Source organism: Arvicanthis niloticus, chromosome 13, assembly GCF_011762505.2.
Source record: "Arvicanthis niloticus isolate mArvNil1 chromosome 13, mArvNil1.pat.X, whole genome shotgun sequence".
Taxonomy (NCBI): Eukaryota; Metazoa; Chordata; class Mammalia; order Rodentia; family Muridae; genus Arvicanthis; species Arvicanthis niloticus.
This window is the reverse complement of record NC_047670.1, coordinates 58,876,105-58,899,566: the sequence shown is the minus strand read 5'-3', so window position 1 is coordinate 58,899,566 and position 23,462 is coordinate 58,876,105. Positions and strand designations below refer to the sequence as shown.

At 48.4% G+C, this 23,462-nt stretch overlaps 1 protein-coding gene across 4 annotated transcripts in view; it reads left to right on the top strand.

Annotated features, from left to right (window-relative positions):
* The first annotated feature begins 1,112 nt into the window (after positions 1–1,112).
* Pnpla5 (patatin like domain 5, triacylglycerol lipase) overlaps positions 1,113–23,462 on the top strand; it is a 37,391-nt gene continuing 15,041 nt past the window's right edge. Inside the window, exons 1-2 of one of the 4 annotated variants that reach the window (XM_076911773.1) lie at positions 1,113–1,385; positions 22,973–23,205. In XM_076911773.1, coding sequence (XP_076767888.1) covers positions 23,002–23,205 — 204 coding nt within the window. In that variant the 5' untranslated portion in view covers positions 1,113–1,385; positions 22,973–23,001. The remainder of the gene's footprint in view (positions 1,386–22,972; positions 23,206–23,462) is intronic. The other 3 variants (XM_076911771.1, XM_076911775.1, XM_076911772.1) reach the window with 3 other exon arrangements.

Genomic DNA, 23,462 nt, shown 5'->3' with positions numbered 1-23,462 from the left:
TTATGCAGGCAAAGTCACCACGGTATGTGTAGTTCATTCCTGGGCAGGCTCAGTCTCAGGTCATGTAGCACATGTGCAAGAAAGGAGGACTTGCAATGTCCCTCTGGCAATGGACTTACCATCATGATCAGCAAGGCTTGCTTTCTGTAGGAGTGACTCAGTGATTTTGACTGGTTTCTCTGGGATACTTTATCTGAAGCAACATACAATGTTCTTCTCTTTGTTTGTTTCTTGTTTTTTTGTTTTTTGTTTTCTTTTTGGTACTTAGGATTAGACCTGGGGCATGATGGACAAGTGATCTACTACCGTAAGCTGTGTTTCCACCCCATGAGCTAACTCCCAAGCAGCAGCAATGGCACTTAAAACCCCCTCCTTCTCCCTCAGCATATGTGATTGCTCTCTTCAAAACTGAGCTGCCTAGAAGTGATCATGGCCTGCCAGAAGCATGGACTAAGGCTCCTGGGGCTAGAAGCTCGTAAGTGAGGATACAGAGAGCTTTTGGCAAGAGAGCCCAAGAGGAACAGGCAACGATTCTACTCTAGCTTTCTATTTTTCTTGGCTGCAATGGCGAGATGACGAGTTTAATTAGGAGGGTGACTTGCCCTTGATTATAATCAAGAAGATCTGGAGGATGGGCTTAACTAGGAGAGTGACTTGCCCTTGTTTGTAAATCAGGAAGATCTGGACATCAGAGACCAATGGATGGGATTCAGCAGGTCAGTGGCATGGACACCTCCACCACCTCTAATGAGAATTTAGCATTTCCCTCAGACAACAGTGCAGACAGCAGTCAGCAGGATCAGCAGGGCCTTTGGGTCAGTCATCCAGGAGAACCACATATGTCTCTATGCTGGTGTCAAAGGTCACAGTTGCAACAACATAGTTTAGCAATCTTAATTGGCTTTATTTTCTGTTTTTGGAATTGGGCAATGGCTGTGTAAATTGGAATAAATGTTCTAAACAGGCAAGGAGAAGGAACTGATTTTATGCATGGCAAAAGGCTTGGGGGCGGGAAACAGTAACCAGATTGGTTATTTCAAAACCACTAAGCAGCTGCTCATGATCCAGAGAAGAGGATCATGAGTTTGAGGTCATCCTAGGCTACAGAAGGATAGTCTGATCTCAAAGTCTCATTTGAGGGGTGGACCAGAGTGCGTGCCTAGTGTACGCAGAACCCTAGCTTCCACTCCTGGTGCCACATAAGCCAGGAATGTTATGTACATTTGACATCCCAGCAGTCAGGAGATGGAAGTGGGTAGGTATGGCGATCAGTAGTTCCAGGTCACCCTTGGTTACCCAGGAAGCTGGAGGCTAACCTGAGCTACATGAGATCCTGTGTCCAAAAGAAGAAAAGGGGAGAAAAGAAAATACCTTCTCCTTGCAAGGTGAGAAGAGAGAAATAGTATAAAAATACCTGATTGTCTAACACAGAATTGCCTCTTTTGTATAAGGATTAAGATGGAGAACTCCACTATCATGCTAACTGGAACTGGTAGGACGTTTGTGCTGTTAATTTCTCTAATCAGATATACAGTATACACCCTGATGCTGTGAATGTTTAGCACGTATGAGTGCATTTTGGTTTTCAGCCTAGTCTGTTGGAGTTCAGAATGAGATCCCACAAAGACTGGAGTGGGACATGCTGACAGGCTTTGGACCCTTCCTCAGAATCCAGCTCTGTATGAGTTACCTTGCTGTGGCTATGATAAGACACGATGCCCAAGGAAACTTATAGAACAAAAAGAGTTAATTTAGGCTGATGCTTCTAAAACATTGGTTCTCAACCTATGGGTAGTGACCCCTTTGGGGGTCACGCATCAGATATCATGCGTGTCAGATATTTACAGTCTAATTCATAAAAGTAGCAAAATGATGAAGTAGCCAAGAAATAATTTTGTGGTTGGAGAGGGGGTCACTGTAACATGAGGAACTGTATTAAAGGGTTGAACTATTAGGAAGGTTGAGAACCACTGCTAGATAAGAGTCTAGCATGGCCAGGAGTCATGGAGGCAGAACTGGAAGCTGCTAGATCACATCTGAACCAAACAAAAGTGAAAAGCAGAGAGAGTGAACTGTAAGTAGGGCAGAGCTTCAATCTCTCATGCCAGTGTCCTGCGATGGAGGCCACGGTTTATTTATCCTTGGCAATTCTGTCTGTAACTCTTTACTTTTCTAAGGCCAGAAGCCATTGGCTTCTGGTAATAGACTCTTTCTGTTAGCAAGGGGATCAAAAAGAAAAAAAGCTTAATTTCCAGGGCTCCCTTCACTCTGGCTTAAGGACCTCTTACTGACCAAGAGAAAAAAAGAAAAAAGAAAAAAAATCAATTATACAGACAAGATACACTGACATACACACATTCACACACACATACATTTTAGTCTGGCCCAACGACTTGTCTTGGTTTTTTGTTTGTTTGTTTGTTTTTTGTTTTGTTTTGTTTTTTGAGATAGGGTTTCTCTGTGTAGCCCTGGCTGTCCTGGAACTCACTCTGTAGACCAGGCTGGCCTCAGAACTCAGAAATCCGCCTGCTTCTGCCTCCCAAGTGCTGGGATTAAAGGCGTGTGCCACCACTGCCTGGCTTCCAACCATCTGTCTTATCAGCTCCACAAGTGTTCATGCATACTTGTAGGTATATCCACATATACCTACATATGTCTGTATATACATACATATAGCCAAACAGACATATACATATATACATTTGGTGGATGGGGCAGAGCCCCAAATACCACACTTTATTCCTCCTCTCTGGTCTTCTTTATTCCTTCTCATACAGAAATTCTTTAGAAAATTACCTCATAGATAAAATGTTACATAAAAAGGGAGTTACAGGAGGATGTTGATATTAAGTACAAGCAGTGTCCTATTCTGTAAGCTCATTATAAGATTAAAGCAGCAGTGTCACATGGCCTTGCTTTATCACAATGCACACCTGTGGCTTCTTCCTTGGGCCTGACCTAGAATGAGTGACCTTGATCACAAATCTGTCCCAAGCCTGTTTCTCTTTCTAGTGTAATTGTGAAAGCTCATTGAGTTCCGTATGATGCAGCCTTCACTTATTATTTATGAGGAGGGGGCACATTCTGTGCTTGATTCTAACTTTATTACAGCTTTCTGGCAAAACAGTTAAAACCATCTCTGAAAAACTTTCTTCCTAAAGTTATTTAAATCAGTTCAGGAATTCTATAAAATCATTAATTCATCAAAATAGTACTAATTCATCAAAGTTCATCTTCATGTTGATCTGCGGGAAATTTGCTCAGTAGGGTGGGCTGGGGCCCAGGGATCACTGGGCTAACTGATAATGGCAGGAAAAGGCATATCAGCAGTAAGAAGCAATCCTGGGATGAAGTCTCTTGGGACCTCACCTCTCAGATCTCACCGCATCATCGAAGGCCGAGTAAGACTGGTGGACTGTCTCCAGAAAACTTACTTATTTGCCTTTAGTCCCTCTTAGGAGGCTCCTGATACTCTCAGAGCTCACCCTGACACGCTTCAGTGACACGCTTCCTCCACCAAGGCACGCCTTTTAAACTTCACCAGATAGTGCAGCCAACCAGGAACCAAGTGCTCAGATGCCTGAGACTGTGGAGGCCATTTCTTATTCAAATCCCCACAAGGCCCCACTGTGCAGCTTTCTTCAGAGTTCCCCCATTCATCCTAGCTGACTCCTCCCCCCACTCCCATCCCCCACCCCCCCACCCCCGCGCTCCATCCCCCACCAAACAAAGAACACAGCCACCTCTCATAGGTGCAGATGCCACAAAGGAGGAAAGGGAACTCAGGGAGGGAAGACTAAAAACTCGGTCAGCATAGATTCTTATCACACCTATGCCTCTGTTTCTGCCAGGCTGAGAATCACCGACAAAGCCTTTGTTTGTTCTTTGAGCCAACAGCTTTTGACCCAGGTCACCCAGGTCACATAAGCTGTGCCCATCTACAAATCATTCCTCATTTCCGTAATCCTTTGTGCCCTCTATCTTCTCCCACTCCCTATAGGAAAAAAAAAGATCATAATAAAGCAAGAGAGGTATGTGATATATATATATATATATATATATATATATATATATATATATATATATATTTTCCTGCATCACAGGCACCGGTGGTATGTCCTTCCCTTTGTGTGCTGATAAGCCTGCCCATTTTCCCATGTATTCCCAACACAAAAGGGTCCTGTGCTTCACTCTGAATGGTCTTGGTTGGTTCAGCCTCCCATCGTTTTGTGACTGGCTGAGTTTTGTAACTATAGCACAGGTGATGAGCATTGTGTATTTTGACTTCAAGAAGTATTGATCTGGAGGAATCTCACTTCCTGCCAGCAATTTAGCAAGTTTTGTCTCAGTTAAGCCTTTGCCAGAACAGACAGGACATTTCCTTGACCTCTCCTGTGCCTGTGCAGGGCCTAGCACAAGAGCTTAGCCCAGAGTCACAGCCTCTGCAACTCTAACACACATTATGGTTGGTAATATCTAGATATGGTTCATGCTTATTTAGTTGAACATTTGTAGTTTGACCAGATACATGCTGTTACTCTCAGTTTATTTGAGTTACTTTTCTTGTTGCTGTGACAAAGTACCTGGCCAAGGCAGTTTGATAAAAGAAGGGTTGGGGGCTGGGGAGACAGCTCTGCAGTTAAGAGCAATTCTTCTTCCAGCGGAGCTGGGTTCCATTCCCAGCACCCACAAGGCGGCTCAAAAAACCATTTGTAACTCTAGTTCCAGGGGAGTCGGTGCCATCTTCTGGCCCCTTCCAGTACTGCACCTTCCTGGTGCTCAGACATACATGCAAGGCCCAATATCCATATGCACACCATAAGAATAAATAAATCTTGTTTAAAAAGAGAAAAGGGAAGAAAAGCAAGAGCTTGTTTTGGTTCACAGTTTGTGTTTACAGTCCACCGTGGCAGGGAATGCATGACGGCAGTAGCATGAGGCCAGAGGTCACATTTCAGCTGAAAGGTCCGGAACTCCCCCAAGGGAGGTCCACTTAAGTCACAGGATAGCACGCACCCAAAGGACACACGAGAGACCGTCTTGCTGTAAAACACATGAGGTGGTTTATTAAATCAGAGCTCTGGGCCAGCCCATATCCCCATATCTCACATAGTGGATAGAGGGACTGACCCCGTGGCTCAGGGGTCTAGCGCTTATATATGGGCGGGGTGGGGAAAAAGCGAACTTTCGCGAGGGTGCACAGGATTGGTTGATTTTTTTTTTTTGAACACTAGTAGGCCGTACCATGGGGGCAGGGTGTAGTTCCTCCCTTGGCCAGTCAGTTTCTGGGATGTTCTTAACAGGCCTTTGTCTTGTAACTTCCCCTCCTCAGTAACTAATTAGATGGGCCCAAACCTGCTGGCAGGCACTTTTCTGCCCAAGGTCTAAGGCGAAAAATTTACACATATTTCATAAAATGGCCTTTATAATTTTTCACTCTACACAGCCAGCCTCAAGGAGGGAGCCATGGATTCTGGTGCTCAGCTCACTGTCTCTGTCTTATTTAGTGTCAGACCCCAGCCCAGAGGATGATGCAGGCCACATTCAAGTGGATCCTCCCTTTTCAGATAAACCTCTCTGGAAACTCCCTTAGACATGCCCAGAGACTAACTGCTGAGCCATCTCCCCAGCTCAATGCACCAGACAAGGGGCTGTGGCTGGGTTCCAAGCCAGAGTCAGGGTTTCAGCACTATGGGTGGCTTACAGCTGCCAGGAGATCCAATGACCTCTTCTGGAATCCACGGACACCTGCACACATGTGCACAAACACACGTTAAAAGAATAATACAAATATCATTATAAGTCTTGTATGTAAATCTTTACGTCTGGGCATTCATCACTGTACATATATAAATGAGGTCTGTTTTTTCTCTCAGTGTGTCTACTGCCTGTTAGTTGGCATGTTCCTGATCATGGAACCTGGGAGGCTAACGGAAAAACCTTTCCATCACAGTAGCTTGTGGGGGAATAAGTTGGGGTCCTGGGACCAGAAGATTATGGTAGGACCTCTGATTTTGAGGGCAGAACAGTTGCTGGTGGTGACCAGATGTGATAGGACCCAGGTGCTATTATTGGTCATTGGGTCACAGCCAGAGTCCATAACAAGCCAGGTTCAGTCACCTCTCCTCCATAAGCCAATTAAACTAACCCGACTTAGAGTAAAATGCAGAAAAAAGAGACTTATTCAGTGTGGCTACATGGGAGGAGAGACAGATCCAGCCACCCCACAAATCTATATTCCAGGTCCTAATGTAGAGATTGAGTTTAAAATTTATTTTACTGTGTTTTATGTATATGGGTGTTCTGTCTGCACGCATGTGCCTGGTGCCCATGGAGATCAGAAGAAGGATTTGGATTCTCTTGGATTGGAGATACAGCCAGTTGTGAGCCACCATGTGGGTGCTGGGAACTGAACCTGGGTCCTCTGGAAGAGCAGCCAGCGCTCTTATCACTGAGCCATCTCTCCAGCCCTGAGGTTAGAGTTTAAATAGAAAGCAAGAGATACACAGAACCAAGTAGGATGGTCCTAGTATAGTCTGGGCTAGCATTGTTCTCGCTCCTCCTACAAGGTCCACTGACTGGGATTTTCTCTCAGAGATAAACCCATCCTCTGGCTAGACCCAGCATCCCAGGCTTCTTTCCTCATAGTGAAGATTTCTGAGAGCCCTCTAATTTCTTGGGGACAATTATTTCAATGGTCAGATCATAAAGGGAGTGATACAGGATGAAACCATCTAAAGAGGTCACAGGCCAGAGAGGCTGGCATATGGATGTTGAGGGCTCCGTGAATAAGGGGCAAGAGAGGGGTGGAGAGAGATGGGGTGGTGTAGGAGACAATATCAAAATCCCAGCCAGTGGTTTCTACCTTGGCTTTGGTTATTGACTTCCAGCCAATATATATATATATATATATATATATATATATATATGTGTGTGTGTGTGTGTGTGTGTGTGTGTGTGTGTATAATTTTATATATATAATTATATATATAATATATATATAATTATATAATATATATAATTATATATATATTTTTTTATTCTATAATATGAATACACTGTAGCTGTCTTCAGACACACCAGAAGAGGGCATCGGATCTCATTACAGATGGTTGGGTAGTGGTTACCATGTGGTTAGCAAGTGGTTGATCTCAGGACCTCTGGAAGAGCAGTGCTCTTAACCATCTCTCCAGCCCTGCATATATATATATATATATATATATATATATATATATATATATATAGGAATCTACTGTCGCCTGTTTTCAGACACACCAGATGAGGCCATCAAATCCCATCACAGATGGTTGTAAGCAACCATGTGGTTGCTGGGAATTGAACTCAGGACTTCTAGAAGAGCAGTCAGTGCTCTTAACCGCTGTGTCATCTCTCCAGCCCGCCATTATATTTTTAATAAACCTTAATCAGCACGATAGCTGAGCAGCTGCCTACCCTCCATGCTGATAGAATCGATTTCCCTATCAATAACCCTGAGTGACAACTTACTATTTTCTATGTTCCAGCTGGGCTGCTCTTAACTCCAATTGGACAGCCCTCGGAGCTACGTTTTTATGGCTTGCCTATCCTATGGCGACTTCTCCTTTCCCTCTACTGAACATTCTTCCTTTATTCCATAGTGGCTTCTTCCTCCTCCTTCCCTCCTCTCTCTGACCCCAAACCCTTGAAACCTAAACCCCCGCCTATGTCTCTTCTGCCCAGCTATTGCTTGTAGTCATCTTTATTTACCAATCACAATTAACTGGGGGCAGGGTCACTCAGTGTCTTACCTACAGACTCTGAGGCATCAATCTTGGGGACCCCAAATTAGCATTAGAATACAAGCAGCATTAGGCCAACTACTGGGTGGGGCGTGGCACCATCAACGTGAATTGGCCAAAGGTGAGTACAAGTGCGTAGGGTGGCGTGTTGAGTGAGTCACCGCAGTGCTGATGAAGGAGGACGAGGAGAAGCAGCTTGGAAGGGAAGGAGAGCAGCGCGGAGTGAAGGCAGCCTCCCAGTGAGGCGAATGGTTCTCAGGCAGAGGAGCTAGAGCAAGCTAAGGTTGTGCGGAGAGCTGTTGTTGTCAGCAGCGAGGAGATCCATAGGGATGGAGAAGGAGGTGGGGCCACTGGAGAAGGAGGTGGGGCCAACTGGAGAAGGAGGTGGGGCCAACTGGAGAAGGAGGTGGGGCCAGTTGGTTTGCAGTTTCTTATCAGGCAAAAGAAGAGAAAGTTCTTGATTGGGCCAATTTCCCTGAATGAAAGGAGACCTTCAGTGAAGGCGGAACCCCAGCAAGTGTTCTTGGGTTTCCAGAGCCAAGTATGGCTTCTCCAACCTCATTCACAGTTATGGCTTCTCCGAGCTCATTCCCTGCTTTTTCTAACAGAAGAAGCAAGGCTGGTGAGCCACTGAGCCCTGGGACCGTCAAAGAATGATGCTATCCTGTCACAGCTGGTATTGGAGAATGTTCTGCAGTGTGTGTGTGTGTGTGTGTGTGTTAACACAAGGTCTCACTCTGAGCAGCCAGGCTGGCCTTGAATTCTTGATCCTCCTGCTTCAGCCTCCAAGTTCTAGGATTGTAGGCAGTGCCCAGATGAGTGTCCTGGGATCCCATCTTTTCTAGCTAAAGCAGGACTGGGGTAGCATGGACTGGTTCATCTGTCCTTTCTCCTGCCATTCCCCAGCTAAGCCAAGAGGCCAGACAGGCTCAAACTACGGTGCCCATGGCATGCTTGCTCTGACCTGTACAGGGAGGTACCCTTGCTGGGCTCAGTTTTCAGTTTCTAAATTTGTAAAGTGAGACAGAGCATGGCAAATAATGTCCAGAATATCCATATCTCTAGTGCAGGGGGTTGGATACCCCAGCATTTTGGTGTGGAACGCGGGGACTGAGGCATTCGGGCATCCTGCCCTGTCAGGTACCTGAAATTTATTATCTCTTTCCTCCTTCCTTCCCTCTGTCCTTTTAATTTTTTCCACTTTATTTTCTGTACGTGGGTATGTTGCCTTCTTGTATATCTGTGCCCATGTGCCATGGTACCCTCAGAGGCCAAAAAAAGATCATCAGATCTCCTAGAACAGGAATTACAGATGGTTGTGAGCTGCCATGTGGGTGCTGGGAATTGAACTCAGGTCCTCTGGAAGATCAACCAGTGCTGTTAACCATTGAGCCATCTCTCTAGCCCCTCTTCCTTTTCTTTACCTCTCTCTCTCTCTCTCTCTCTCTCTCTTCCTTATTGTTTCATTTTGTTTGAGACAGGTCTGGTTATGTAGCCCACGCTAACCTCACACTCATGGCAATCCTCCTGCCTCAGCCTCCGAAATACTGGATCACAGGCATAAGTCACCACACCCAGCCCCTTTTGTTCTTGTTAGGAGTCAGTATTTCACCAGTTGCCCAGGCTATCCTTTAACTCCGGGGTCCAGTCCTCAGTCTCACCCTCCCTTGTGGCTGGGGTTACAGGTATGTGCCATCATGTCTGCTTGCAACATTGATTCTTTTTCATTTGTTTGCTTTCGAGACAGAGTCTTGTTGTGTGGTCCAGACTGGCTCCAAATTTTAGGTCCTTTACCTCTGGGAATATAGGAATACACACACTACCACACTCAGCTCCAAAATAGGAATAAAGTGTGCTGGAATGAATTAACATTTACAGTTCTACAATGTGACCCCCCCCCACACACACACACAGAAGAACATTGTTTAATAATTGTTAGAAAGGGTCTCATGTAGCCCAGGCTGTCCTTGAACCCCTATGTAGCTGAAAATGACAGAATTTCTAACATCCTTGCCCTCCACTCCAGAGTGCTGACACTACAGTTGTTAGGTAACATGCCTGGTTTTACTGTGTGCTGATGATTGAGCCCTGGGCCCCATGCAAGCATTCTTCCCACTGAATTATTCATAGGTCTCCAGCTCTGTCAATCATATGTCATTGTAAAGCGACATGGGATCGTTAGTGATAAAGGAAACTGGCTTCCTAGGAAGGCACTGTAGAGCGCTTCAAAGGAACCAGAGGCTAAACCAGTGGCTAGATCATGGCCTCCTAGCCTGGTAGTGGTGGCCCACATGTTTTATCCATGTACTGGGGAGGCAGAGGCAGGTGCATCTCTGTGAGTTGGAGGCCAGCCTGCTCGGCAGTACAGAGTGAGTTTCAGGACAGTCAGGGTCATATAGAAAAACCTAAACCAAACACACACATACACAGAGAGACACACGCACACACACAGACACAGACACACATACACTCACACACTGAGAGAGAGAGGAGAGAGAGGAGAGAGGAGAGAGAGAGAGAGAGAAAGAGAGAGAGAGAGAGAGAGAGATATTATGGGCCCCAGTTACAGAGTTACAGAATGGGGATGGGCTAAGGACCTGGCTCATTTCCTCTGTGGGACCAGGTCAATGGATGAGACTGGTGGATCCTCGCTGGTTGGAAATCATTGCAATTCGATGGGGAGCTGGGACTGTCCCCACAGTTAAGTGGAGGAGGAACAAGTTATGCTTCCTGGTAGTAAAGACTTGAGGCTGACCCAGTGAGCAGGGCAGATTTAAGGTACCAGGCCACCCTGCACAGGACACAAACAGCTGCTTCAAATGAAGGACAGTGTGGGCCACTGGCTCAGAGTTCCTGGCTGGGGACTGCCTCCAGAAATAGCCCTGAAGTGGGGGTATTTCTGTAACTAGAGAAGCAGGAGCCACAGGGCACTGGCCTCCTGGGTACTTGTACTGAGCCAGGGACCAGGGACCCAGCTTGCTTAAGGTCATGGAGGATTCAGAAACCAGGCCCAGATCAGCATCCACCTCCCAGTGACCCTCTTAGACCTTGGAGTCTAAGAACTCACCATACTTAAAACTGGATCTTCCTTGATGATTCATGGGGAGAATCAGTAACAATAGAAAGGCTTTTGGGAGAGAATATAGGATGAGGTGGATGCTTGGTTTTGTTTGTTTTTTGAGACAGGGTTTCTCTGTGTAGTCCTGACTGTCCTGGAATTCACTCTGTAGCCCAGGCTGTAGCTACAGTGTGTGCCACCACCCACTGGGATGGACGGTTGTGGATGTTCTGTTTGTTGATGTACCAGAGAAGGGTAGAGACTCAGCTTAAAGGTGCTGCTTGGGCTCCTGGATACCTGAGTAGGAAGAGGGACTCCAGACTGAGAAGGGAAGTGAGCACGATGGTGCATACCTTAATCCCAGCACTTAGGAGGCGGAGTCATGAGGACCAGAAGGTTGAGGCCAGCCTTGGTTATATAGGGTATTTCAGGTCAGTATGGGATTTGTCTTACACACCACACACACACACACACACACACACACACACACACACAAAGAGAGAGAGAGAGAGAGAGAGAGAGAGAGAGAGAGAGAGAGAGAGAGAGAGAGAGAGAGGAGAGAGGAGAGAGGTGGGAAGAGGGGGAAAGAGGGGGAAAGAGAGAGAAAGAGACTGCTGCAAGGCTTCTCTCAGGTGTCAGGATTGGCAGGTGACAAATCCTTGCAGGTTGCAGGTGAAGAGGCCATCGTCTCCAAACCCTGCCCTTACTCCTCAGCTGCTCCTTTCTGTCCTCTGGGCTCTTGGCTTGCTCTCTGGGTCACCTGTCCAGGTCATGGCTTGAGAGGTCCCCAGATCACTGTGAGCCTGGCACCTTCTATCCTCTAGTCCCTCTGGTCTTTTGCAGGTCAGGTTCTCTGAGCCTCCCCTTCACCCTATAGGGTCACAGAGCCTGGCTGTCTAGTCCCGAGTAACAGGCATGCAGGGGGCTCAGCACCCACTCTGTCTCTCCAGTTAAGAGGCTTTTCTTCTTTCCATATGCGGAACAGAACATAGTCTTTGTTAGGGAGTCTTGAGTGGGTTTGAATTCTCGAGAGGGACCAGCAGACTCCAGATCACTGTGGGAATAAGGTAGGAACAGTCAAAAAGGAAAGGCAGGCCAAGCTTCGTTCTGAGCCTCCAAGGCAAGTGTGACCTGAAGAGGCAGCTGTTCCCGGGAAGAGTGGTATGATGACCTACCAGCCTTTACCCTGGTGTTGGAGGAACCCAGGGGCTGGCAGTGTCTAGAGCTGGCTGCCTACATTCCTGGCTTAAGTTCAAGGTGACAGGAGACATTCTAGACTGGGACATGCGTGGGGTGGGTACCTAGGTCATGGAATGGGTTTGAGACTTGGCTCAGCCTGTGGGAGCCAGGCCAGCTGTCACACGGCCTGCCCTTCCGGGAGTGTGGCCTGACAATCAGTACTGGTCACTTCATGTCCATCTGACTTTCCCAGGGGAAAGTTAGACATTGGAATTTCTGATGCTTGTGTCTCCAATGCCACAGACCCCTTGCCTGTTGAATACTTGCTTCTCAAATGGCCTCACGGCTGTGCATCTTGGGGCTTCTGGGCATACCTGTGCAATGGGCACAGAGGAGTTCTGTATTGTCCTCAGGATGGGTCAGTGGGAACAAGAAGGAGAACCTTGCACGCAGTCTCAGGAGACCTCAGCAGGGCATTCTCTCTGCGGCTCAGCATCCTATCTGACAGCCAGAGGCTGGCCTGAGCTCCTCAGGCCATTCTGGCCCTGCCCTTCTCTCTTTGTCCTCATTTTAGTAGGCTGATGCCAGCTCCCAGCTGATATCTGTAGGACTCATCCGAAAAAGCACACCCTAGGCCCTTCTGCTGGCAGCCATCCCAGATGTCCTGTGGATTCTCTTCCCCATCCTGACCGTGGCTCCTCAGCCTCAACCTCTGCAGCCCCATGCGTTATGACCTGGAAGGTAGCCTGTACACACTGCCCCTCCATTATGAATGCTTGTCTCCCCTCCCTGTAAGTAGCACCAAATGCCCACATTCCCAGAAACTCCTAGAGAACTGGGTTGAAGTAGAGGCCTCTGCCAGGAGCCATCTTACACCTTCATACCTTTTCTTCCCTTCCTGAGGCTGCTGTGGGGCCAGCTGACATCCCTGGCTTGTTATGAACAGTGTGCTCTAAGCAGTTCTTGACAGTCCCCTGTCTCCCAGAATCACTGGATTGAGTTCCACTTCCCCACAGTTCCACTGGCTAAGACCTGAGCAGATGTTCAGAGCCTCTCTACCAGGTGTAGGAGTGATGGAGGACGACACACTGAAAGGCATGCTAAGACCAGATTGAGTGCTCTGCACATGCCACCCTTTACATTTTATATGTTTCTTATACATTTATGCATATATGTTTTATGCATATGTATGTGTGTATATGTGCGTAGGTATACACATGTGGAGGTCAGAGGACAACTCGTAGGAGTTGGTTCTCTCCTTCCTCAATGTGGGTCTTGGGGAACCGAACCCAGGTCCTCAGGCTTGGTTGGAAGTGCCTTTACCCACCAAGCCATCCTTTCTAAAGCCACGGTAATGCTGGGAGGGAGAGCCTGCCAGTCACTGTTTACAGGAGTAGGGTGTCTAGTGAAGCCAGAGCCTGCCCTGAGTAGTTGATGGGCCAGGGATGTGAGGTTTGGGAAAGGGTACATGGAGGTGTTTTCTGTGGAGTGGACCCCGGTCTTGCGGAGCTGAGTGAGGGGCAAGGGCCCATGCTTAGCCTACAGAAAGAGTTGGGGACACAGGGTGTTAGCACCTTACCATTCCTTCTAGGCTCCACCCAACAGCTACCTAGCAACAGGCAGGTAGGCCGGGCTTGCAATAAGAGGGACTGTTTGGCCTTCCTTGCTCTCTGACTCTTTACTCTCCCTGACCCCCTTCTCTGTCTCTCCCCTTCCCCTTTCCCCCATCTCTCTCCATGAGTTCCTGGCTGGCCTCTCCTCTCCTCTCCTCTCCTCTCCTCTCCTCTCCTCTCCTCTCCTCTCCTCTCCTCTCCTCTCCTCTCCTCTCCTCTCCTCTCCTCTCCTCTTTTCTCTCTGTCCTTCTCTGTCTCCTCTCTCTGCCTCTACTCCCTTCTCAACCCCCCTTCCCATGTCCCCAAGTAAACTTTATTCTATACTACACCCGTCACATGGCTGATACCTCGGGGGTTGGGGGAGGAATGCTGAGGTACCCCATCTCACCACACCATAATCTTTAGCTTTTTTTTCCCCTTAGCTTTATAAAACACATCACAGAGACCTATAAGGGATGTTGTGTCCAGCGGGCAGAGGCAGGAAGTAGAGTTACTTATCTGCAGAAAGGAGAGAGAGAGAGAGAGAGAGAGAGAGAGAGAGAGAGAGAGAGAGAGAGAGAGAGAGAGAGAATGTTCCTGTATGGCTGTGAGGGTATACATGTGCATGTGGAGACTAGAGGTTGACCTTACATCTATCTTCCTCCATCAGCTTCTAGCTTATGTACTGAGGTAGGGTCTCCCTGAACTCGGAGCTTGCCAGTTAGTCTAGTTAGCTATCTTGCCCCAGGAATCCCCTGTCCTTGCCTCTGCAGCTCAGGAACTTTTATGTGGGTGTTGGGATTGAACTCTGGTTCTGACACTTGAACAGTGGATACATTACCCACTGAGCCATTCCTACAGTGTCATCAAATTTTTCCTTTGGCCATTGGAAATTGAGCAGCTGGGTCAGGATGTTTTGTACTAATACAAGGTTTAGAAATATAAGGAGGAATTTATTTATATCAACAGATAAGATGTTTTGTTGAGATCCATCCCACATTTTTCTTTTTAGCTTTCTAGCTTTTTTATTTTTCATTTATTTTTTTAGATTTTTAATATGGCTAGGTAATTTAAAATAACAGACAAGGTTTGGATTCTCCATATGTACTTTGGGGTGTAGGGCACATGCTGGGAATGAACCCAGTGGCTCACATGTATAAGAACCATCCTCCTGCTTGGTCCCTGAGTACAGGGACTATGGGGATGTTCCACCACCCTGTGTTCAGTAAGATTAAAATGTACTATTTAAAACAATTCAATATATTAAAATATCTCATTTCTACTTGGAGTCAAATAAGGAATAAGAAAATACTTTTCTCTTTATGCTTTCTACAGCTTCTATTTATGTAAAACAATCTACCACTGAGCTCAACCCTGGCCTAAGTCCAGAATTCTATTTATTTGGAACAGGATTAGTCTCCAACTCAGTTAGTTTGGCAAAAAAAAAAAAAAAAAAAAAAAAAAAAAAAAAAAAAAAAAAAAGCCATTCAGGTTAAAGATAGAGGGTCTGGTGTGGGAAAGCCTGAGGTGTCAGGTAGCTGGACACCCGATGTGAGACATCAGCTCGATCCAGCTCAGTGAGTGATGAGACTCAGGCTATGTCAACAGAAGCGAGCGCCCATAAAGGAGGTGTAGGTTCTCACTACAGCTATCCCTGAAGATGGAACTTTTGTACGGGAGTGACACAGACATCAGCATTAGCTGCGCAGACTCAGAGGACCCGCTGGGTTCAGGCTGAGACACAGCTGTTGAGGACTGTAGGATTTGGTCCCCAGCTGAAGCCACGAATGGAGGTAGGTTCTTATGGTCACACCTGTTCTACAAGGAAAAGGACATTTCCCAGCCACAGCTCCAAGGGGTTCAAGTCCTTAGTGGTTGCTCCCTGGGGTCCAGATGGGGTCTTCCTGAGTCCAGGCACAGAAACTTTTGTGGGAGTAGGTGATAACTGGGCTAACCCCTAAACCTAACTCTCCAGTTGTCACCTGTAACTGAGGGGGCGGGCTGCCCAGATGAATCAATGTTGCCCAGTCCCTGATGTAAAGACGTGGCCTCTGATTCAGGAACCACTAATCCCCATAAACACCCACACTGTGAATAGGGCTGAGTTGACCTGCCCCATATGCTTCACAAGTGTGCTGACCTTGGACCAGGCAAGAAGTGAGGGCACCCAGGGGAGCAGATCCTCTGTCCACTCACTCAGCCTCACTTCCTGCCGGTGCACGTCTTACCCTGTTGGTGACCTGTTTATGTCATCAGAACAATGGTATTGAGCTTGTTGAGTGCAGGGTCACCTGTGCGGGCCTGTTCCAACATCTGGGCTGTTTGTACTCCTCTTCAGCATCTGTCTATGGAGGAAGCAGCCTGTTACTCCAACTTTAAGAGTAAACTGAGGCTGGGCGGTGGTGGCGCACGCCTTTAATCCCAGTACTTGGGAGGCAGAGGCAGGCGGATTTCTGAGTTCGAGGCCAGCCTGGTCTACAGCGTGAGTTCCAGGACAGCCAGGGCTACACAGAGAAACCCTGTCTCGAAAAACAAAAAACAAACAAACAAAAAAGAGTAAACTGAGGCATGCATCTGTCACCACCAAGAAAGAATCAGCATGGGAATGGATCCAGACAATTTTGCCATGGACACAAGAGCTGAGGGCACCCGGCCTCACAATGTGTAGAGCATGCTAGGTCAGTAAGTTCTCCTCCCGGCTGCAAAGCTAGGTATTGTGAAATCTCAGAGGCCTGGGGATGGGATTTTTAAAGGAGCCATGCTAATGTAAGGGGCTGGGGAGGAAAGGAAGCCCCACCCCAGAAGCACAAAGAGTTTCCCAGTTTACATCCTGAACACCTTGTTTATAGATACCAGTGACTTAAACTGGAAATGCTGGCTAACACCTATAATCCCAACACTCAGGAGACGGAAGCAGGAGGATTACTGTGAGTTTAAGGCCAGCCTGAACTTAAAGAGAGTTCCAGGCCAGCCAGGGCTCTAAAGAAAAAAAAAAAAAAAAAAAAAAAAAAAAACCAAACAAACAAAAAACAAAACCCCCCAAAACAAAAAAAAAAAAAAAAAAAAAAACAAAAAACCAAACCCAAACAACAAATCCCCACCAAGAGGCTGCATTTCACAGCTGTATGGTACTCGGGTTCCTACCACACTATCTGGCTGTGCAGGGCTCTTCCCCAGCCGCCTCTGTCAGTCTGCCAGTACCATAGTTGGTTCTGTTCCGATTTGCTGATCCATTCATTCCCTTCAGGGGTTGAGATGTTCTTTGTTCTGAGCTTCTGCTTCTGTTTGGAAGGCCTTTTGCTGGTTGTCAGTGAGGTAGGCATGCAGGTAGTTAGGCAGGCAGGTAGGTAGAAGGTCCACTGAAGAGTGACAGTCCCCTTTGAAGGAGGCTGGGCTTTCAGTGTGGCAATGAGAGGAGGTGGAGAAGTTTTCCAAACTAGGATCAGAGCCATCTTGCTGGAAGCAAGAGATAGCTGGAGGTGGCTGCAGCTGCTGGGGGAGAGGTGACAGGCTGGGAACACAAGGAGGAGGAAATCGGGGGCTGGAGGAAGGAGCTGGGGAGGTGTGTATGCCACAGAGTGTGGCAAGGGGTGGTGGCAGGGACTTCCACCCTGGCATAAGGGAGTCAAGTGGACTGGTGTCACTGTCTGTGAGATCAGGTTTCAAGGGGGATTGGGAGGAGACAGACAGACAGGAGATATTAGGAGCATTCATAAGATGGGGAGCATATTTATCTGGTAAGGTGATCATTTTTTTTTCCCCTTCAACATCATGGTGGCCTTAGTCTCTTTTTAGAGTCTTTATTCCCACGGTCCTTCATAAAAAATCCTATGAAGAGTTCACAACCACATGCAGATGTTTTATAAATGAAGTCAGGTTTCCTTCACTTTTGGGCAGGTGGGAGAATTGCCTTGTGCCTCAGTTTCTTTTTCTTTTAATTATTTTGCATGCTTCGATGTCTTTTCTGCTCGTATGTCTGTGCAACATGTGCAGACCTAGTAAGTACTTCTGGAAGCCAGAAGAGGGCGCCAGATCCCCTGGAACTGGAAATACAGGTAGTTCATGAACCACCAAATGGCTGCTGGGATCCACACCCAGGTCCTCGGCTAGAACAGCCATCTTGACCCTTGAGCCATCTCTCCACCGTCCCACCCAAATGCCTCAGTTTCTGATACAGTACAAACAGCCTAACTGCAACTTTAAGCATGTTCAACCACAAAGGAACAGGAGACAGCCACCAAGATTGGCTGTAGTTTTCCCTGGTGACCTCATAGCTAACTCCTTACCTTCTTGGACTCAGGTCCTTCTCAGTCATCTACTGTGTGTCTATGCTGGACCCTGGACATGTCAGGAGGAGCCTCCAGGTCCTGGAATGATGTGTATATTACAGAGGTCTCCACTGTCCGCAGAGGGAGTGTTGTGTGCACAGGTGTTTTGCTTTCTTGCCTTGAGTACAATTTCCTTACCCATCTTTCCCAATGTGTCCTGGAGCGGCCATGGGCCACCCAGGATTTCCTCCATGGATGCATAGATTATGGACATTGACACATGGCACCCCAGGGATGAGTCTGTGACTCAGCTCCCTAATATACATGTAGGGGATCTGGGCCCAAGGCATCAGGGAGCTACCTCAGCCCCAGCCATGGCTTTCCAGACTCTTGTACCACAGGGTCTTAGGTCTTGGGCAGAGTGCTTTTGGGAAACCATGCCACTCTGGAGCCAGGTGCAGCGATTAGGGGAGAGGATCCAGGAACTGAGGGGCAGGATGAAGAGGTCTGTCTGCTGCCACGGTCATGGTCTCCTCCTCCTCCTCTCTGCCTGAGGCCAGCCTAATGGCTTAGGGATATTATTGTATGTTCACACATGTCTCCCTTTCATATAGAGATCTCCATCCTTCCCACCATTCCCAGGTCTTCCCACATGGGCAAGACTGCCTGGTGAGCTGGGCCCCACCATAGTCTCTTCTACCTTTTCTACCTTCAAAGCTTCCTAGATGGAGATACGGGAACAGAGCAGGGAGTGCAGTGCCTCTCTGCATTGAGACAAATGTGACAGTACCTCTCTTATGACTGGAAATTTTAGGGAGCCCCATGTTGGGTGCCACAAGTTATTGGGGGAAATTGGGATCCCCTCTCAGGGTTCTTAAGCTCATCAAAAGAATTTAAAAATGTTCAGAAGGAATCCTGGGAAGAAATTTGGTTAGTATTTGAAAGCAAGACCTCAGGGTAGGCAAGCTATACATCTCAGTGGCTGCCTGGAGGAGGGAGCTGAAGAGAAAAGCTACGTCCTTGTGCGTTAGGCCCAGAGATGTTGCCAGTAGCTACACGGCAAAGGGGAGTGGCTTCAGAGAAAGAACAAAAAAAAGCTCAAAATGCCAGAGAAAGTACACTCACACTCTGTCTGAGACAGAAAGAGGAAAAAAGAAGTCACCGGGTCCCACAGAACCAAGGATTCTGGGAAGGAAAATATAGTATCTCATTAAAAGAGTAAGTATTCCTCCATTCTTGCCAGCATAGTGTTAGGTGAATCTGCATCCAGGGGCGGAAAAGGGAATCCCTCAGACAGCTGATCTACTGGCCCAAATGGATTAACTCATGTTTTGGATAGCTTAGACAGGTTTCTATCCGCCAGAGGGAAGATTCCACTCTCTTGACCAAGAGGAAACAGCTCTCCCTTAATCGGCCTTCAATACCACTTTAATGCTCATGAGTACTGCAGCCTGTCTCCCAGGAACAGGGCGTGCTTTTTTTGGGTTTGTTTTAAGACAGGCTTGCCTGGCATTCAGTATGGCCTTGAACTCAACAGCAGTCCTCCTGCTTCAGCCTCCCAAGTGCCAGGATTACAGGAGCTCTTTACCGAGGTCGCCTGAGAAGCGCTCCTTCTATATCCATGCTAGAGCATTCGGATGCACACACGGGCCGTCGGCACAGCACTGTGGTGTAATCCCAGTTCAGATGTGCTTTCTCTGACTGTCGCAATGGTGTCCTTTCTGACGCCTCCTCCACGCCTCCAAAAAGATACCATCAGCAAGATTTGGCCAGCTAGGTGATGTAGCCATATTTTTATTTAGGATGTTTCTAATCTATGAGGTGTTATTTGACTATGAGGTCTATGCTGGACCCTGGACATGTCAGGAGGAGCCTCCAGGTCCTGGAATGATGTGTATATTACAGAGGTCTCCACTGTCCGTAGAGGGAGTGTTGTGTGCACAGGTGTTTTGCTTTCTTGCCTTGAGTACAATTTCCTTACCCATCTTTCCCAATGTGTCCTGGAGCAGCCATGGGCCACCCAGGATTTCCTCCATGGATGCGTAGATTATGGACATTGACACATGGCACCCCAGGGATGAGTCCTCTTTTTCCTTTTTGTTTTGAGACATGGTGTCACTAAGTCACAGAGGCTGATCTTGTCCTGGCTCTGGAGCCCAACGGGGCCTTGAACCTGCAATCCTCCTGTCTCAGTCTCTAGAGTGTGCATCGTTTTCTTTTGGGCAAAAGCAATGCCGCTAAGCTTCATTGCCTCAGTGGGGTCCCTCCCACCCCCAATCCACGGGTGCACGTCTGCAAGCAGCCTCTTCTTCAGCAGGGAACTCAGGGTTCACAGTCCCCTCAGGGGTTTCCTCCAGGCTCTTCTTTGTCACCCCAGTTAGGCTGGCCCATGGGTGCACCTGGATTCCTCCTCTAAGTTTCTGCTGCTCCATTTGTAAAATGGGGCTGGCAGTATTTATTATCTCCCAGGGCTGTGGTAGAGATGAGACAGTGTTACCAAGAAGGCCTCAGCCTAAGGCCAGGGCAAAATATGAGTAAGGAAAAAAAGATGACGGCAGGGAAAGAGCCCCTCACTCCAAAATTTGACTGTGAGCCTCGAATAGCCAAATTACCTCCAAAGCTGGTGCCCGTCTTCCTGAAGTCTCAAACAAGAATGTTGGAAACGACACGGTCTGGGAGTCCCTCAAAATAGCTCAGCTGGTGAAGGTGCCTCCTGCCAGGCCTCACAACCTGAGTTCCATCCCTGAGACCCACATGTGGAGGGAGAGAACCAACTCCCTATCACAAACTGTCTTCTCAGAAGCATGTGCACTACAGTACCGCACCCATACAAACATACACAGACACACAGACACACAAATTAAACGTTTTAAAAAAGTGCCCCCTCCCTTGCTTTGTGTGTACACTGTCCTCTTCTTCCGTGACTCTGTCTCAACACTTAATAAACTCACTAATTTGGTTCATCCTATCTGGTTCCGAAATTCTTTTTGTGGTGAAATCAGAACCTGGCTTCATCTCTGGGGAGTGCCTAAACAGGAAGGAAGCTCTTCAGGCTGCTGGCAGGCAACATCACCCGCCAGCCACAGTGCACAGTTGCAAAGGTGTGTCCTTAACCTCTGCCCTCCAGCCTCACCTGATCCTCAGAATCTCACCTGGAAACCAGCTCCCAGGTGCTCCTTCCAAGTGGCTGCATCACATTGCCCTGCAGGGGAGTTACGGGGTGAAGGCCTGCTGCCCCCTCGTGGCTGCTGGAATGGGGCTTATGCAGGGAGCCCCTGAACGGTGCTCAAGCCTAGCGCGCTGCATACCACCCACCTGTTGTCAGCTCCTGGATACAATGACAGTGAGGGCTCTTCCCATCATCTTCCATCACCCCGGACTTCCCAGAGCCACGCCCCCTAGGACCCTTCACCTGTGACCTTTCTGATAGTTACATTTATTATTTTTACACCACAGAGTGAGGTTTGCATTTAAATTACACATGTTTATCTTTGTGTGGGGGTGGTGTATGTGTGGAGGTCAGCGGATAACCTACAGGAGTCAGTACTTTGCTTTGGCCATGGCTATCCTGGGGGGGGGTGGGGGTGCTGGTGGTGGAACCCAGGTGGTCAGGGTTGGCCGCACTGTTATAATCCGGATGAGCCACCTGGCTGGAATCCGAGCCTATTGGGGCAATGTTTGCACCAGGCAGCCTGCACTGTGTTGCTACCTCTCCTTATTGGTTACTTTGTAAGAGCCTCCGATGCACAGTGTAGGTCCCACTGAGTTCTGCTCACCCCATTTCTTTACTGGGGTCCTCTTTATTCACTACCCCATATACCTTCCTCCTCTTGGCATCCTGAGATGGACTTCATTTCCCCTGACCCTCATGGCATGCCTGGCTTGACTTCCACATAATGACTTAGCTGTGTAAGCACCTGTCACCTCACCCGCTCAGACACTTATGAGCCTGCTCCATGCTAGGTGACTTCGTGGTGATTGCAGACATGGGAGAGCGTATGCATTTGAAGGCGCTTTTCTATAGCAGCCTTTCCTTGCTGAGCCTAGATCCCAGGCTTCTGGCCTCCCACGTGCTTACTGGTCCTTGACCTCTGGCCTGCGGGTTAGGCGGGGTCCTTCCTGATTATGCCTCTTTCAAAACGCAGACACCCCGAGGTTAGGTGACTGTAATAGAGAACAGGGTGGGCGTGCGGGCTTGTAATGTAATGCCTCGGGGCAGCGATGTACACCAGGAGAGTGTGCCCATCCCTCACTTGCTAGAGCCACAACCTACTCAGCATAGGGCGGAGCCACCCTGCTGAGCCTCCCCGAGCTCCATCCCCATCCCTGCTTGGTTCCACACCTTGGGGCCCTGGTGCGCGTTCCTTCACGCTCCAGCTCTGCATCAAGGTTGAGGAGTCTGCAGCCCCGCGCCCTATTATGGACTTCCTGGAGGCAGAGTGCGGCTGGAACCTGTCCTTCTCAGGCTCTGGCTACCTGGGCCTCTACCACGTGGGTGTCACCGAGTGTCTCCGCCAGCGAGCACCGCGCCTCATCCAGGGGGCCCGCCGCTTCTATGGCTCTTCCTCGGGCGCGCTCAACGCCGTGAGCATTCTCTGTGGCAAGTCCGCAGGTGCTTAGGAAGTTCTCAGGGTCTAAGGACTCCCGCAGGGAGCTGAGCGATGTGCCTCTGGGGCTTGACAGGAGCAGCCTCTGAATCTGAGGACCCCCCCCCCCCCCAGTCACTTTTATCTTTAAAGATGGGATCCTGGGGCCCGGACAGTGGTGGTGAACGCCTTTAATCCTAGCACTTGGGAGGCAGAGGCAGGTGGATTTCTGAGTTCGAGGCCAGCCTGGTCTACAGAGTGAGTTCCAGGACAGCCAGGCTTACACAGAGAAACCCTGTCTCGAAAAAAAAAAAAAAAAAAAGATGGGATCCTGGCTTTAAATTTGGGATACTACCCCTAAGTTTTTTTAAGAGTATTGGTTACCAGGACTGGGAAGAGATGTTAAGAACTGACTCCCAAAGATTCCCTGAGACAAGTGGACCATTGGTGGGTGCGGGTGGTCCCTCGGTGGTCCCAGATCACTGAAGCCTTAGTTCCCACTGCCCTGCAGACTTCGCCTGCTCCAATCTCCTGGGCCTGATGAAACACGTGGAGCGGCTGAGCCTGGGCATCTTCCATCCAGCCTATGGACCCATTGAGCACATCAGGAAAAAGCTGCAAGATAGCCTTCCGGACAACTGCCATATTCTGGCCTCCCAGAGGCTAGGCATCTCCATGACCCGGTGGCCTGATGGCAAGAACATCATAGTCACTGATTTTGCCACTCGGGATGAACTCATCCAGGTGAGCCAGTGCTGTGCTGGGACCTGTGTGTGTGTGTGTGTGTGTGTGTGTGTGTGTGTGTGTGTAGGGATGAGCAGTAGCTAGACTGTATCCAAGACTGGCCTGAGTCCAAGGCTCTGTAGAGCATGATGTGGAGAGGAACCTGAGGTGCTCCTGAGGCAGACTGAGGAGCAGTCAGCGTTCACAGTCAAGACCTCACAGGCTGCTCAGTCCACAGGTGTTTGCCCTGTCTCACTCACCCCTGTTTTCCAAGTGTT